The 16127-nt window shown below is 34.6% G+C and overlaps 1 protein-coding gene across 3 annotated transcripts in view; it reads right to left on the bottom strand.

Moving 5' to 3' along the window:
- Positions 1-1124: 1124 nt before the first annotated feature.
- Positions 1125-16127, bottom strand: part of LOC119071877 (cAMP-dependent protein kinase type I regulatory subunit) — a 41225-nt gene continuing 26222 nt past the window's right edge. For 2 of the 3 annotated variants that reach the window (XM_037176959.1, XM_037176969.1), the window contains 6 exons: positions 5546-5704; positions 4832-5032; positions 2942-3161; positions 2717-2874; positions 2508-2644; positions 1125-2433 (listed from right to left, as the gene is read on the bottom strand). In XM_037176959.1, coding sequence (XP_037032854.1) covers positions 2349-2433; positions 2508-2644; positions 2717-2874; positions 2942-3161; positions 4832-5032; positions 5546-5704 — 960 coding nt within the window. In that variant the 3' untranslated portion in view covers positions 1125-2348. Of the gene's footprint in view, positions 2434-2507; positions 2645-2716; positions 2875-2941; positions 3162-4831; positions 5033-5545; positions 5705-12580; positions 13257-16127 lie in introns of those variants that run through there. The other variant, XM_037176979.1, reaches the window with a different exon arrangement.

The following is a 16127-nucleotide window of genomic DNA, read 5'->3' as shown; positions in this document are numbered from 1 at the left end:
TGGAGAGCTACAGATATGGCAGTTATTTTGGGTTACTCGGAGACAAAGCTAACTGCAACAGGTACAATTTTCAACTATTTTTAGTCAGTGTGTGTAGTCTTGACAAGCTACGAATGGGGGTGTATGTGTGGATTTCCATGTTGGTAAAATCGATTTATGGATATTAGTGCCACCCAGAGAGATGCTAATATGACGGCCGTCGAAACGGCGTCCCAGCCGTCATATTAGCATCTCTATGATGCCCCCACAACTATATGTAAATTGATTGTCAGGGAGTTACGGGAATCGTCAATGATTTTCACAGTGGCTCGTCATTCACGATAGATACACACACGGAATTTTGAAAATCGACACACTTTCTGTTTCTTAGTTTTACTTGAGTTTCTGATTTCTCCATATAAAAACACATGCAAAATTCAGAAAAAAAACAGTAAACCTCGAAACAGAAAATGTGTCGGTTTTCAAAATTCCGCGAGTGTACAATCTCTCATTTAAAAAAATGAAAATTGAACTTGCGAATATCGTTCTGTTAAGTGAATGGACAATCATTTTTCGCTTGAATCATATTCTATTTCCTTCCTTCTCCAAATAGGGTACTATTCCCCAGCTGCGAACACCGTACTCTTTTTCCAGAACGAGATGTAATGTATTTCCATTTTTTTGATCTGGGAACCAACCGACTGACGTAGCTTCAAAAGTATTTACAAAATTCGTAAAAGGAAAATGTTTTTTGCAACAATTACTTCAAAAGGCTCTGGGAACCGTACTAAAACTAGGCATTGTCCAGTCAAAAAGCCAAGTTTTTTGTTTGTTTTTTTTTGTATACATTTATTTAAATTCAAATAAGTATATAAAGAAAAAAGTTTTTTTTTCATAATAAACTGATATTTTTGACAAAAGAAATAATTTTAAATAAAATTTTAAAAAAGAACACACACCACCAGGGTTGGATTGTGTTAATTTCGCATTATATAATCTTACAAAGATAAATTGTAAATTTATAATTTATTATAATTGGATGAAAATCCAAAAAGAAAAAGTTTTATTTTTTGTTGTTAAATTTCATTAAATTAATTCGATCACAAAAGTTTAATTATATTTACAGGTAAAAATTTGGGTTTTTAAAATTTTTGCATTTTGGCTTCTCGAAAAAAAACTAGAAAAATGAAACTAAAATGAACCAAAATGGAGAAGAAATTATATTCTTTTGTGGCAAAATAGGAAACCAGTTCCCTTTTTATAATTTGGCGATAAATACTTTTTGATATAATCTCGGACTACGTTACATGCGTGTTATCTAAAAATATATATAATTTGCAATGAATTGCAGTAGGAGGAGGGCGAATTGAGGCTTAATTGAGGACATTACATCGCATTTTAAAAATAACAAAAATTAATTTCATCAGAAATGTTGTTTTTCCACACATACACACACACTCACACAAACCTTACACACACAATAAAATGCTGTTTAGCCAACATAGTAAATAAATAAAGAACAAAAAAATTAAACAAAGATTTCGCAAAATGGGTACAGCTAACATTAACCAAATTTGTGTCTACGTTTGCTTCAGCTGGACTCTTCGTTTACCACGGGGTCCACTTAACACGTTGCTTATACCGTTTTATAAGTACTGAAACAAACTAAGACACAATTCGGTTGACATTTACTGTAAATCATCCGTGTAAAATTTAAAATCAAAATATTCGATAGCTTTCCATCAACATTCCGTTGCAGTGGAAATAAAAGAAATTTTGAGAAATACTCGGTCACCCTTCCACCTAAATGTTTTGTTAATTGGTAAACCAGGCGATGTGAACACACTTACAACAGTTATGTCGACAATAATTGATCAACAAATTAGACTAATTGGTTTAATAGATGGAAAGTATACCAATAGTGCGTTATCGGCTTATGTCAGCGTATAGTGAATGCCCTCTCATAGTCAATGCGATTATATTGTCTCATAATACGCTTAGTCTGTAAATGCGATTATATTGTTAGATGAACAGTTTTCACATTTCATCATAAAATTCACAGTGCGTTGACATGAGCTGATGCCGCACTTAATTGGAGTGGATCGTCTGAACAACGTGATGATTCTCATTTCTTGAAATCACGTTCGAAAGAATAAAAACACAAAAATATTTCTTTGAAACTCAGAACCGGCTCTTTTATCGTCAGATTGGGACATTAAAAAATATTGATTTTTCAGTAGGAGAGATAGTACAAATGCTTACCACAATATTTTTGTTTTGTTTTGTTTCGATTTTATAAATTAATTTTCTGTTTATTTCCTTATTGGTAAATACTAAATGCTATGTTCATAGTGGTTGATTGATTAGCATTAAACTGACAACGAAACGAAACTGTTATATTGTGTAATGTTTCGCTTGAGTATGTCAGCGCATGGACCAAGAACACGTTCAAATCTGAAGACAAAAAAAAAAATCAAAACTTTGTTCAATCTCCATGTGCCGTCATGTGCTGCGTGGGATTTACTTACCTATTTCTATCCAGCTTTACGCACTTCAATTGCCCTCTGGTGACAACTGTGGCTGCTCTAGGTCTATCCAAAAGTAGTGCAATTTCTCCGAAATAATCACTAGGTCCTAAACGTCCAACTTCAGCTGGTTCCTCACCCTGGCAAAGCGAGCGTAAAATTTAGAAATTTGGTTTTCTTAATTGTAATTAACAGGAAAACATCATTCATACCACTTCCGCTCGTTGCTGCAATACAACAGCACAGCCCTCGACGATTATATAAAAATCGTCTCCAGCTTCTCCCTGCTTAACAATTGTTTCGCCATCCTCAAAGCTTACTGGCTCCAATGAATCAGCTACAGTAAGCCGTTCCCATTTGTCTAAGCTCTCTGGAAAAGAATTTGCAAATGTCCCGTTATAGGATACCATCTATCTATCGGTTGACTCAACACTCACCCAAAATTGATACGCGCGATAAGAATTCTTCGTACATTTTTCGTTTTCGTATGGTCGAACCCATCAAAATGCGACGGTATGAGTCTCTGTCGATACCCCATAGTTTAACGTCCGTTTTGGCACGTACAGTTGCTGCTCTGGGTGTTCCGTATATTAAGGCTAATTCACCAAAACTACCACCTTCGCCAATTGTTGTTACCAATTCAGAATTTACGAATACCTGCAATGTATACGATGATGTCTGTTTAATAGGAAATTACAGCTTCTGGGACGTTTTGTTAACCAGTAAAAATCCAATTAAATTTTCTTCTTTACATCTCACGTAAATAACGAACTGAAAGTGTTGCAATCCAAAGTTTGAACAACTTTTCATCATTAAAACGCTAATTGTACACACGACTGAATACTGCGGTTTTTGCGCCGTTAAAAATATGAAAAGTTCTGTCTTCTGATCATTTGAATTTTAATTGAAGCTCGGTTCAACGCATATGACGTATAACAATGGTTGGAAAATTCAGTCTATCAAAAGATAGACCCTGGCCAATAGAAAGCAATGTTCAGACAAAAAGTTGTTACTGCGACTCTTTTTTCAAACTATGTTTGTGCCTGGAAAACCGTTAAAGCCTGGCCTAAAGCACGAAATGACATAAAATTGCGGAATTTAATATGGCCTGACCCTGGATTGAAATGAAAACTTGAATATCAAGCTGTCAGGTATTAGGTGAAAACCTTACCTAATACTTGAAAGTTCTTCTGGTTAACTACCTACTTTCAACTTACTAGACTGTTGTCCATAGTCGTAATTTTTTGGTAACCTTTCAGAAACGGCAAGTGTATTGCCATATTATTGAATCTGTTACTTCTTTTGCTCAAAGTATCACCTTTGATACAAAATCTTGTACTTCATTCGTGTGAACATTACATTATGTGACCACGTTAAGCGCATCACCTATTTTTGTCATGGCTGTCGATAACAATTGATTTTCTGTTTCTGAACGGTAAAAACTCATCGATTCCTTTCAGGTTTGAATACCGAAATCCGAATGACGTGACTTTCATGTCGCCAAAAATAAAGATTTTTTTGCAAAGAAAAAGTCAGAGGATGCTCATGCGATGCTCATCGTGCATATAACAAACAGAGCTAGATTTTTCAATGAAATAAAAATCAATCAGCATTCCATTGAGGTCATTCCAACCCAATTTCAACTGAAACCAATAACAACAGCATAGAATAATACTAATAAGAAGAATGCAAAATCAATGAGACATTAATTGGCATTGCTGGAATATGAATTTGGTATTCCATCGATTGTGTGGAATAGCTCACATCCACCACTAAAAGTTTACAATATGAAAATTGAGTGGAAGTGATTGTCACATAAATATCCAGTAAAAATAAACCGAGAAATTCCGAAAATTTTCGTTATTTATCTGCGTTGATGATGTTGTAATTGCGAAAACAATAACAAAGCGCAAAATGTTCTTTGAATTGAAACTGCAAAATTGTTTAACTAAATATTTTCATTAATTTCAACTTTATTGTTTCCGTTCATTATGCTAAAATGTAAAAGTTATTAGTTTGCCGTTTCAATAGCAATGAATTTGTCCGAGTTAATGTTATTACAAACTCTCGTCTGTTCCGAACACATATAACATTCGGTTCATTGAGCTGAACGTATAAGAGCAACATTTTAATATCTTCCCGTCTAATTGGTTTATGGAGCACAATATTTCCTTATTTGTCCACCGCACAACACAAGGATGGCATGGTGAAACAACGAGTTACAAATAGTTCACTTTGCGTTGTCGCAAAAAGTTTTACTCATGTATTTTTAGCGCACCGTGTGTCGTGTTCAGTTACATGAAAATATTGTTGTTTTTTAAACGTACCTCAACTTCACCTTGATCGATGACATAGAAATTATCACCCTCATCGCCCTGTTGAATAATTGGTTCACCTGTTAAGCAATTAACTGGAAACATTGCGTCGAATATATCCGACCGTTCGTTTTCATCTAAATGCGAAAATAGAACATTTTTCGCTATAGCTTTTGATAGGGCAGCCATTGTTTTGTAGTCTTTTGGAACAACCTTCAGTGGAAAAAAGGAATATTGTTATGGTTAATCGATTTATAAATATTTCATATAAAAAACGGAAATTTTAACGATGACATGATCTTGAGCAGGTTACAGTGGATGCTGCGAAAGTTTCTCATTACATGACATAACAATTGAAAGCAATCTCACTCATTCGGTGAATGTCTTTTCGATAAATGTAGAGTGTGTGTATCCGAGCCGAAGGCGAGGTAAACATATAACTACACTTGCTGAAGCAAGTAGCTAAAAAAACACGAGCGAGTGTGACAGTATCACAAAGTTGTTTACGAAGTAATGAAATAAGAAGCAGCATCCAACGTGTGCTAGTTTACTACCTGTCACATGTGAATGTTATTTCAACATAGAAAAAAGAAAAAAATGAACCGAAAATAGTAGACATGTAATGGATCATTTTCGCAAGGGGCAAATTGTTTTTAATGGTCAACTTTCGCATGGGTCAGGTAGCAAAATAGAAAAATAGATGTTAATGTACGATAAAGGACTCACTTTTTTGACATAACTAGTAGCGTCTTCTTCGGTAACTGGTTCGGCTGAGATTCCACCTCTCCTTCGAACTGGCGGTACTTGTGCTTGTGGCATTGGGCTCAGATCGTCGCATTCTTCCGGACTTGTTACTTGTTTGGTTGTGTCTAATTTTGTTTGTTCCTGAAATTTACAGAAAAAGAAGATAGAAGTTAGTTGAATGTTAAAGGAATCTGGGAAGTCCATAGAGGTGAAATTGTTTTTGATTGTAAATTGTCCAACATTTCAGAAAAATCACTTTGTATTGGAGTCACCGAGTCGCCTAATTTTCAGACGCTCGGTGTATAAAACTATTTGTGCTACAAGATCCATAAAACGAAATCTAGGAGCTCGGTGTGATAGAATACTTGATAGACTTCGCATAAATCCGCTTATATATCGAGTTGATCCGAACTACCACATTCTACAGTCCCAGTAGCGTAATAGTTAGTTATGACATCGAGTGCGAAGTACTTTATTAGGCTCTAGATGTGTGATTGTGACTCGAGGCCGTGTATATGGCACCGAGATTCATACAACGTTTTGTGCAACAGAGGGATCCAAAGCTCGCAGTTTTCGAACATTATGATCTCGAGTTACATAGATAGTTATTATTTACAGCAGTGCTATCAAATTAGTGCGTAAATTGACGTTTGAAAAAAATTGGGATTTCATTTGTTCTGTACAATAAAATCTTGTTGAACACGTTAGTAAATGGTGATATTTTGCCCAATAGATGTAAGATGTGAGAAGACATCGTTTGCAAAACTAGTTAGCAAAATAGCTATTATCGCATGCTGTGTCATTATTTCGATGCGAGCTAAGACGTAATTTAACAATAATGATGATTTTTCCATGGAAATTATTATTGGATCTCGATATTTCTAAGTATTTAAGAGATTTTTAATAACATTATTGTAAGGAAAAAGTCATGTACGGCCACTTACGTCTTACGTCTCTTATATATAATTCATTAAAGCCGTTTGATTGTAAATGATTTATCGAAAATAAAGACGTATAGGCTGTGCAGTGTGCACTAAAGCAATATATTGATCTTTTAGTTAAATAACTAACTCACAGTAAGAGAACCAACAACGGAATCTTTTTTCGAAGACAGACTTCACTTCATTCACTTATTTGAACCGGTAAGTGCATCGCAACGAAATCATTGAATCTGTTACTTCATTTGTGTAACTTATCTCCACTACAATTTGATATAAAATCCTTTAGTTCAGTATTTTTACCATACATTCCGCTATATAAGATAACACCAGTTAATGTGAATGACTTATTTTTGTTGTCAATGTCAACAGTTAAATTTCGAAGTAAACCAAATAGTTTCCAATAACCTCGGAACTTTCTGAAAATTCATGTTCTTCTTAATGATTAGTAGAGCTTTTTTGATTTTTTTTTGTTTGATCTGATACACGGAGTCCAGGAGAAGTTATTGGAACCGAAAAGTATTTAAACGGTCTTCACCTGTTCTTCCATAATATTTGGTTTTTCAAGTGGAAAGCTTATATTAGAGACTGAAGTCAAATTGTCTACGGATTTTCAAAGACAACGAAGCCCAGCAAAAACGAAAATTATCCAAAAACTCATTTTATATAAGCAAGCATTTTCGTGGGGCGCTGCGATTAAACGAGGTTGACTGTGTTATTTAAAGGAGGAAACATATGAGTAAATCCATATTCCACGGCATCCTCGTTGCCATTTTCTATCATTTCCCCAATAGATACGTACATCATAATCTACTCAATACTTCCAATGTGCAATGGGTAGAAAAACAATTCTCAAGAATTTGCAACGCTGAATCCTTTCCAATTAGATTTTCAAAGTAAATGAAAGTATGAAAAATGAACGTAAAACACTGTTGTTGTTAGCCTAGACAAAGGGGAGGAAAAGAAAATTGAAATAATCAAAGAGAAGTTCAGACACATGCCACCACAAAATGTAGCTGTAGTTTCCCATTTCATAGTATCGTCTCAATAATACCTTTTATGGGTTAGTAAGAACGTTTGGAAAGGTTAGTTTTTGAAACGTGAGCAGTCCTATTACACATAATACTCTATTTGTGACTATTCTAAAAATGTTTTTCTACAATGTATATATACGCCATCGAATGAATGATTAGCCGTTTTTCATTAATATTTTATTTTAAGCTTTTTCGAATTGCCGCAGAAGAGATTTCTAAATAAAAATCTACATTGTTTTCCACTTTTACAATATTAATGTGAATTTATCGGAAAGTAATTGCTAATAGCTTCAGGGAATCAACGTGACTGCTCCGCTTAATGTAGTAGTGATATCAAAACCGTATATATTGATTACTTAAGTTCAGATAATTATAGAAAATCTTGAAGGAAAATGAAAACAATTTTATTAATTGGAATTGACTTCTTTTTCTTCTTTTTTCATTTCCAAAGAAAAGTCGCTCTTATTATACCCATCGCTTACGAAGTGGCGTCAAAAGTGTCTGATATGAATTATAAATAGCAATTTTTGACTGTTTACATTTTATGGTTGTAAACTATAAATAGCAAAGTGTATTCCATAAATAAAACACTTCTGCTTGCCGGGATACTGCAAGACATTCAGAAGTCGATCCAGTGCTATCGTTTAAGTCAGAATCAAATTGCGTTTTATATTTAAAGTAAGTAATGAGAAAACGTAAAGCTCATAATTTAGGCGTTTGAAATTCACACAAATAAAAACAATTTATTGGAACTATTTGAGTGATTTACTGGCGCATGTCATCGCCGGCACATTGACGTAGAGGTGCAATTCAACATCAAGCTCGTTAAATGCCGACTGTGAATTTTTCATTGCATTCAATAAAATTGCAAACAAAATTTGAAAGATAATTTGGTCTATCATGGCTCCAAATTTATGGGTAAAGAGAGAAAGATGAAAAAACTGTACCAAAAACGGACAGATCTTGTGGTGGATCAAGATAAGTTTAGTGTTGATGTGAAGCTTTTAGACCTTAAGCTATTGGCACATGAGCTGCACTGTTGGGGGCGTCAAATGCTTTACATTTACGTGTGAATAAATGAAATCTGACAATAAGGGTTTCACAGTATGAATCGTATAACGACCACTGTCAAGTGTAAAATAATTAAATTTCGAGTCGAGATATTTTAGTCAAACGAAATGCCAGTGTTTCAGCGCGATCTTTGCAACTGACAATTTTGTTGGTTTTGAACACATCTTTTCGTGGAAACCGGTTATGCACGCCAGGCACGGATGCCAAATTATGTTTTTATCTCGGAATCAATATGAAATTCCAACTCGATCGAATTGCGGCCCTCGCATCACACTTCTTTTTTACGATCGGTAACAATTTTTCCTTGACATTGCTGTTCAGACTTGACATTGTCGACAGTCTCTCCTATAATTTTGAGCAATAGCAACCCTTTACTGTTGTTGATATTTTCTAGTTCAAAGGAAATTTTGCACCTTTATCAACACCCTTTTGAACATATATAGCTACATGCTACAGAACAGGTGAAAAATATGCCGGAAAACGCTTCAACCGAATAATAAAGTTTTCTTTGCACGTAAAATGCCTTTATACATACATTCAAGGTTGTTACTCAACAATGACAAATTTCTGAACAGATGTTCCGTATATTTGATAATGTGTACCAAACATGTGTAGCACATTTATCATTCAATTTGGAATTCATTTTCTCATCATTTCAGCAATTTTTATTTATTCGGTTAATTTTCTTTTGCTATTTTTTATATTCCCGCAACAATAACAGAGACTTTGTGGGGTAAAAAAAAACGTAGCCGATTGCGGTTGGTTGCCTAATTTAAGGAAAGTTTTCATTCGTAACGTACGAAACGAATATGGATTCAGTGAAACGAATTATGTTAAAGAATATGAAGTGCGTCACACAAGTGGTTTACGTAGCTCTACAGAGAGCACCGACGTATGTTTATTACATATATTCCTTCCAGTTAAATTTAGCTTAAATGCACCCGAATCCTGAACTTTAACCTTTTTCAAAGTTTCACATTCTCATCGTAATAGAATACGTTGTTGCCTGTAAGCGTATAACCGATCCGTTTACAATAAATTACGCACCTCGAGGGTAAATAAGTGAAATCAAGATGCGAAATTTGTTGATTTAAGCCACAAGCGGGTTCGATAAGCACACGTGATGTTTCCCACATAAATGTTTTCTTAGACCAATAACAAAGTTCAAGAAAAAAAAAAACAGCGAGGTAAAGTGGAGGTTGTGTATCGAGTCAATTGTTTGGAAACGTACTATTGCCGCAATGACGTTCAATTTCTAATCTACATAATGGAAAGTCATACCAGTCGTTTCACCATTTTGGAAAATGATGAGTTTTGTTTTCTTTTAATTACGGAAAAATCAATTTAGTTTAGAGAATGTGGTGGTGGTAGACAACACGGTATTTGCTGTATGGGTATAGAAATTTAAAGAGCCTAGTCTGTTGTTGCGCACCGATAAATAATAAATAGAATTCTGACCTGGACCAAACTTAAAAGCTGTATTAGAGTAGTTTGTTATGATGACCTCATTAAGTCTCACTTCTGTTGTCACTGCTTTGTGGTTACAAAGAAATTCCTTTCAATTACATCAACAAGAAAGAGACATTATAAAATGTAAAATGCAGCCATGGGATTCCATAAACCAATATTGTTCAAAAACAACCTAGATTCTATTTTGATTGGTAAATAGCCAATTAAATTATACACTTTCTATTTATTGAAAATATCAGACGTTCCTCCAGCTACATCCCTGCTAACCGTAAACAAAAGCATGTTTACTTTGATTGCTTCTGTAAAAACAGCAAAAGTAAACGACGTCCTTAGCTTCACAGTCAAATAAAAGCTTAGACCAATTAAACTGTGTATGGTACAGAATAACGTCACTGGTGGAAGGGTATGTCTATCTTCGATTGTTATTCTAATTCTTTTCAATTACATCAACAAGTAAGAGCAGCGATGGCATGCCATGCCAGCCTTGCCAACCATGTCAACCAATATTGTTCAAAAGAAACCTAGATTCTATTTTGATTGGTAAATATCATACGTTCCTCAATTAAATGCAGAAAAAACATGTTCCAGCTACATCCTAGCAAACCGTAAACAAAAAACAAGTTTACATTTGAGTGCTTCTACATTACATAAAAACAGCAATAAAGTTAATGTCGTTAGCGTCGAAGTCAGATGAAAGCTTAGACCAATTAAAATGAGTTGTACCTAACAAACAAGACTGTGTATGGTACAGAATAATGTCACTGGTGGTAGGTTATGTATATCTGCGATTGTTATTCTAATTGCTATTTATTACCGAAATTAAAGAAACAACCTGGCTATGATTCATCATCATCATCATACTGAGTAGACGTATATTATACAAGCGGTATGTGTACATGTTGATATACAATGCCATCATTATCAGTAAATTAAGTGTGCACGAATTCGATTGGGATTGTGTGTTTTTCAATATTTTTTTTTTCTTGATAATCTTGTCATATGGGACAGGCATGTGGATTTTAAAATAAATTCGAAAATATGCTGATGAATGGTACGAACCGAATTAATTATCAACGGAATCGATTTTAAAGCCAATTTTCTTACATTGAACTCGTAAAATCTATGTGCGCGGTGTGTCCAAACTGATTTGTTGTCATTTATTTTTGTACAAAACATGCACAACTGATTGTTGTGTACGTACAAGTATACATGAACAGATTAGATAAGCTTCTAACAGTTTTTTCGGCATTTAAATTTCGGTTATCGTTTTGACAAATAGTTGATCGAAAATGTTTGTCGGTATGAACACTGTTTCTAACGGATAGGATAAATGGGACGTACCCAGAGTAAGTTTGAGATCCTTGATCCTTTTGCATTATGTCAAGCCTGTTCCTTTTCAGTATATCTTTGAACATTTTGCTGAATTAAATAACCGAAACACTCACTTTGAACATGACTACTTATGCAATATATGGCTTTGCTATGTCTCAATATGTCTCGCATCAAGAAAATAATTGTCCTAATATGTGCAGTCATTGCAGAATATGATATGATACGTGGAGTGTCTCAACTTAATGTGGAAACTGTCTATTACACGTCTGAGTAATGATTGCCTATGCAGATATATTCAATCGTTATCGTTATTGTCAACCGCAGCGTTTCAATTCAACGTCACATGCTTTCACAAACGACAGTTTCATTTTGTTGTATGGCTGAGAACAGCAAGAACTTCCAAACAAACCACATCTATAGACCGAAAGCTTTTACATGCATGTCAGTCTTGTTTATTCGTTTAGAGACCTCACGAACAGTCTTTTTTGCGGCCAAATGACAAATTCACACAGGACCAAAGGCGTAACGTGACCACGCCTCGACGTATGCAAATACTCTCTGAGGAAAGTTAGGTGCTCAATTGAATCCTCACCTAAATGTAGGCTAAATGTATTGACTGAACTTTAGTACTTTAGGTCTGACAAGCGAATCAGCGATACGAGGAACTTATTGTTCTTCGACTTTACGAAGGTGGGCCTAGTGTATATCTCAAACTAAAGGTGTTGGTGCCAAATGACAAATGGTTAGTGCCCTTCTAGGCCTCAAAAGTAATTGTAGAAGAAATATTGTGCGCATTGACCGTATGAGGAACCGGCATTCATGAATGCTGTCTAATATTATGTAGGACCCGTTACGAGGTAAGCAACTGGTTAAAAGATTTGAAGATATTTTCGAAAAGTTAATATTCATAAAACATCCCTACGAATAATGTGTTTTGGGTCATATCTGTTATGCCTCAGAAGACAATTAAATATTCATCCAATTCATAAACATCCGATGCTGTTCGGCTGGTGTAAAGTTAATTATTTACGTGATTCGCTTTAAAATTCATAACAACTTTTGTGATTACATTAAAGTTTCAGAAGCCACAGAAAAGGTAACACAAATTAAAATATTGAAATTAATTTAAGAGAGAATAAAAAATAAACCAGGTAGGTGGAATGTGTATATACCTTACTCATGGCGAAATACTTTGCGGTGCTTCAGAATCCAAACGTTATTGTTAGATATATATACTTATTCCAAGTGTGAATATAATATGATTATGTAAGTAGAATTCTTATGTCGTTTGAACAACGCTCAACCACTCAGTAAAGTATACGAACTGTTCGTTTCCGTTGTTATAAATTGCTCAATTCCAGTTTAGTAGATTTGCACTTTATTTGTTTACGTATAGCAAATTCAACTGCATTCACATTACTATGCACATATATAATCGAGAGTTTACTTTATTTGCCAGAGCACCCAGCTAGTTATCACTCAATTACTGAAAAATCGAATTATATTGCGTTCAAATTCCAATACAATATCGACGTTTAGTGCAACATATCAATTATTACGAAATATTATCAGCGAAAATAGCACACAATTCGACTAGCCAATATAGTAAATTGGATTGCGATAACTAATTTTTTATTGACCGAAAAACTACAAACAATAATGTCGATCCAGTACACAGGTGTATGTTGTTATAAGGTCAAATCACTTTGTGTGTAAGACAATCTTCAATTAACACTTTCTACTTTCGATGTATATTTTCCGGCTAAAATTAGTATAAAACAAAATGATCGGTTCGCTGTGTGTTGTCCTTATGCTACTAATAACCCGTTCTCTGCAAACGAAAACGAAAAACTAAACGTTTCATAATTCTTTGCTGCTTGCCATACCGAACGATGTTGTGTGTGTGAATCGTAGGAAGTTGTAAAGGTTGATTCAAATGGTAATAATGAATGAGTGAAGATGCAAACAATCGTTTGTTTGCAAACGTTGTGCGGCTGAAATGTTTCGTAATGTTTTTCTCGGTGTGTCTGTTTAGAAGATAGTTTTCGGATCTCTGTATTTTTGTTGCTTTAATCTACATTATATGTCGATGAGTGTTTCAACATTTCGATTTTTTTTTCTTTAATTGAACGTCAAATTGGCTAGTGTCGTTTCGACAAATTTTGGTTGAAAATATAATCTTGAGATAAATGTAATTGCGGTAAAAGCGGTGTGAACTACGCTTGATTCAAATACGTCACGCTCCATACCGAAAAATTGGCGAGCTGTAAGTTACTGCCGACAAGTGACACCGTAAATATATGAATGTTTGTTGAAATAGATCAAGAGAATTTAAGAGAGCATCTTAAAATTTGAATTGAATTCGGTAAACGATTATATAATTCAATTTAAAAATAATCTGTTTGCGAGTGCAGTACAGTTACTGGTGTACAAACAAATTATTGTTCCAAAAACGAGTAATTTAATTTCATCGGTCTATTTGGCTGTCCATCTCAGAGATGAACCAATGATTTTCATATTTATTTCTAAACATCCTCGCATTCTTATTCCAATTCCAATTCATTCCAATCAACAAAAAAAAAATCGAGAAATGCGTCAGCAAAGGCACATAACAACAAAATTACGGACCCTTTTCCATCAGTGTCTTAGTTTGCTGATACTGAAAGCAGAAATGGATGTGTTCCCTAGGCAACAATGATCATATTCACGAGTGATTTACTGACAGGTTAATTAAATGACTTCAATACCGTTCGCATTTTTGAGCTTTACATGTGCATTCGTGTGTAACAATTCACCTTGCAATTAGCCATATGTGTAGTTCACACTTGTTCAGGTGGAAAATGAAAATGGCAATATTGCGACGGTTTTGTTTCGAATGTTAGTATCTTGATGTATTTGTCGCTGTATAAATTATTACTGTACGTAGAGAATGACTGAGCGAGGTTCCAGGGCAGCGTCAAACATTAAAAAAAAATCGAACAAAACAAATAATTTTCAAGCTTCTGTTCGTTACTGACCCTGCACACAACGCCGTATGCGAAAATACTCGTCACAACAAAACACAAAATGTCAAACTTATCTGTTGTGGTAACTCTAAATTTTATTATAAAATCGGATGAGCTGTCAATTTCGCATAACGTATCTTTCCAACGACAACCTTAAACCTGGCCTTAAGTGACAACTGTCAAAGTTCACTATCCATCTCTCACCTACACCAATGTCTGAGATATATGTAGCCTTGTTAAAACTATCAAAAATTCGCTAGTGAATGTTGACGAATAATTGCTGTACGTGTACGTCCTCCAATACAGCAATCCAGCACAACAAGTTGTTGATGTAAACACTATCGATAGTATCGATGTAGTGTAAATTTGTTGAGTAGCGTGGGTTCAGTGTGGCGATGTGCTTTTACTGGGTCTTTACACAGCGACGTTTGCAAGTTTTCCAATGCTGCATTGCAACACGAGATTTGAAAATTTTTCATTCATAAAATCTGACCGTCACACTGAACAGTGAACTTTCGCTGCATCACAATATTTACACTACATCGCTAGTGTTTACATCACATTGTTGTTGTGCTGAATTGCTGTATTGCAAAGTTGATGCGAAAGTGACACCTCTTATTTTATTTTATGAATGACATTAGGGGTTTCCATAATAGAAAAGTCTGACATTTAGTCTTGGTGTGACGAATATTTTCGCATAGGTCGTTGTGTGTAAGCACAGTCACAAATGAAACATTTTAAAATCTCGCATCACAATACAGCATTTGAAATCTCGCACGTCGTTGTGTGAAGGCAAACTTGGATGGGATCGATTGCTTAAGCTGTGATTCACCACAGCTGAATATGATTGCAATGGAAAACTTAACATAATTGCCGATCCCTTCAACGCAACATTACTATTGTGTCTAATAGTATGACTTGACTATATTAAATTAAGGAGAGTATGTAAATTGAATGATTTAATAAAAATGTTTTGAAAAAAGAGAGCATGTTGCTAGTGCAATGTCAATGTCATAGGTAGAATGCATCACATCAATTCAATGAAGAAAGACTTCATATTATTTACTAAATAGAACTCAACATACAGTCCCAATATGAAATTAATAAACAAGAGTGGCAAACATAAATAAATGCTAAAATTCTCAACAAAACAATTGCAGCGTTTTCATTTGCCTGAATGCTGAATTTTTCTGCGAATGTTCTCGCATAAATTCAGTTTAATCAGTGCTGATGTCTGGAGCTGTAATTAAACTGAATTCATAAATTTGTTGAAACAAGCAAATATTTTACCGAATGGTAATTTATACAAATAAAGGCAAAAACAAAACAAAACCCAATCCTTGTTTTCGAAAACAAATAATCGCCATTGTACTTGTTGCTAATGGAACAGCTCTATTTAATAAGCTACTTTTGTATTTATTAAGCAGCTTTCGTTTCAAAATAAAAGCAGGTGAATACTACTGTTTTGTATCAAATGGATGTCCATTTAATAACCACTGATTTTAGCAGCAAATCCATTCCACAGAAATTTGTTTTTAATTTTTAACAAAAGTTCTCATACAGAGCCTAACAACCCACTCAAACGCCCGTCGTACGATATGAACTTGAAATCATAATTCTCGAATATTTCGAATAAAATAAACTTAAAATTTATCTTATTCTGTCCATATTACTATTAATGACGAGGGTTCAAGTCGACCTACGAACAAGAAAT

Source organism: Bradysia coprophila, chromosome II, assembly GCF_014529535.1.
Source record: "Bradysia coprophila strain Holo2 chromosome II, BU_Bcop_v1, whole genome shotgun sequence".
Classification (NCBI taxonomy): Eukaryota; Metazoa; Arthropoda; class Insecta; order Diptera; family Sciaridae; genus Bradysia; species Bradysia coprophila.
This window is presented reverse-complemented; position numbering and strand designations above follow the sequence as displayed.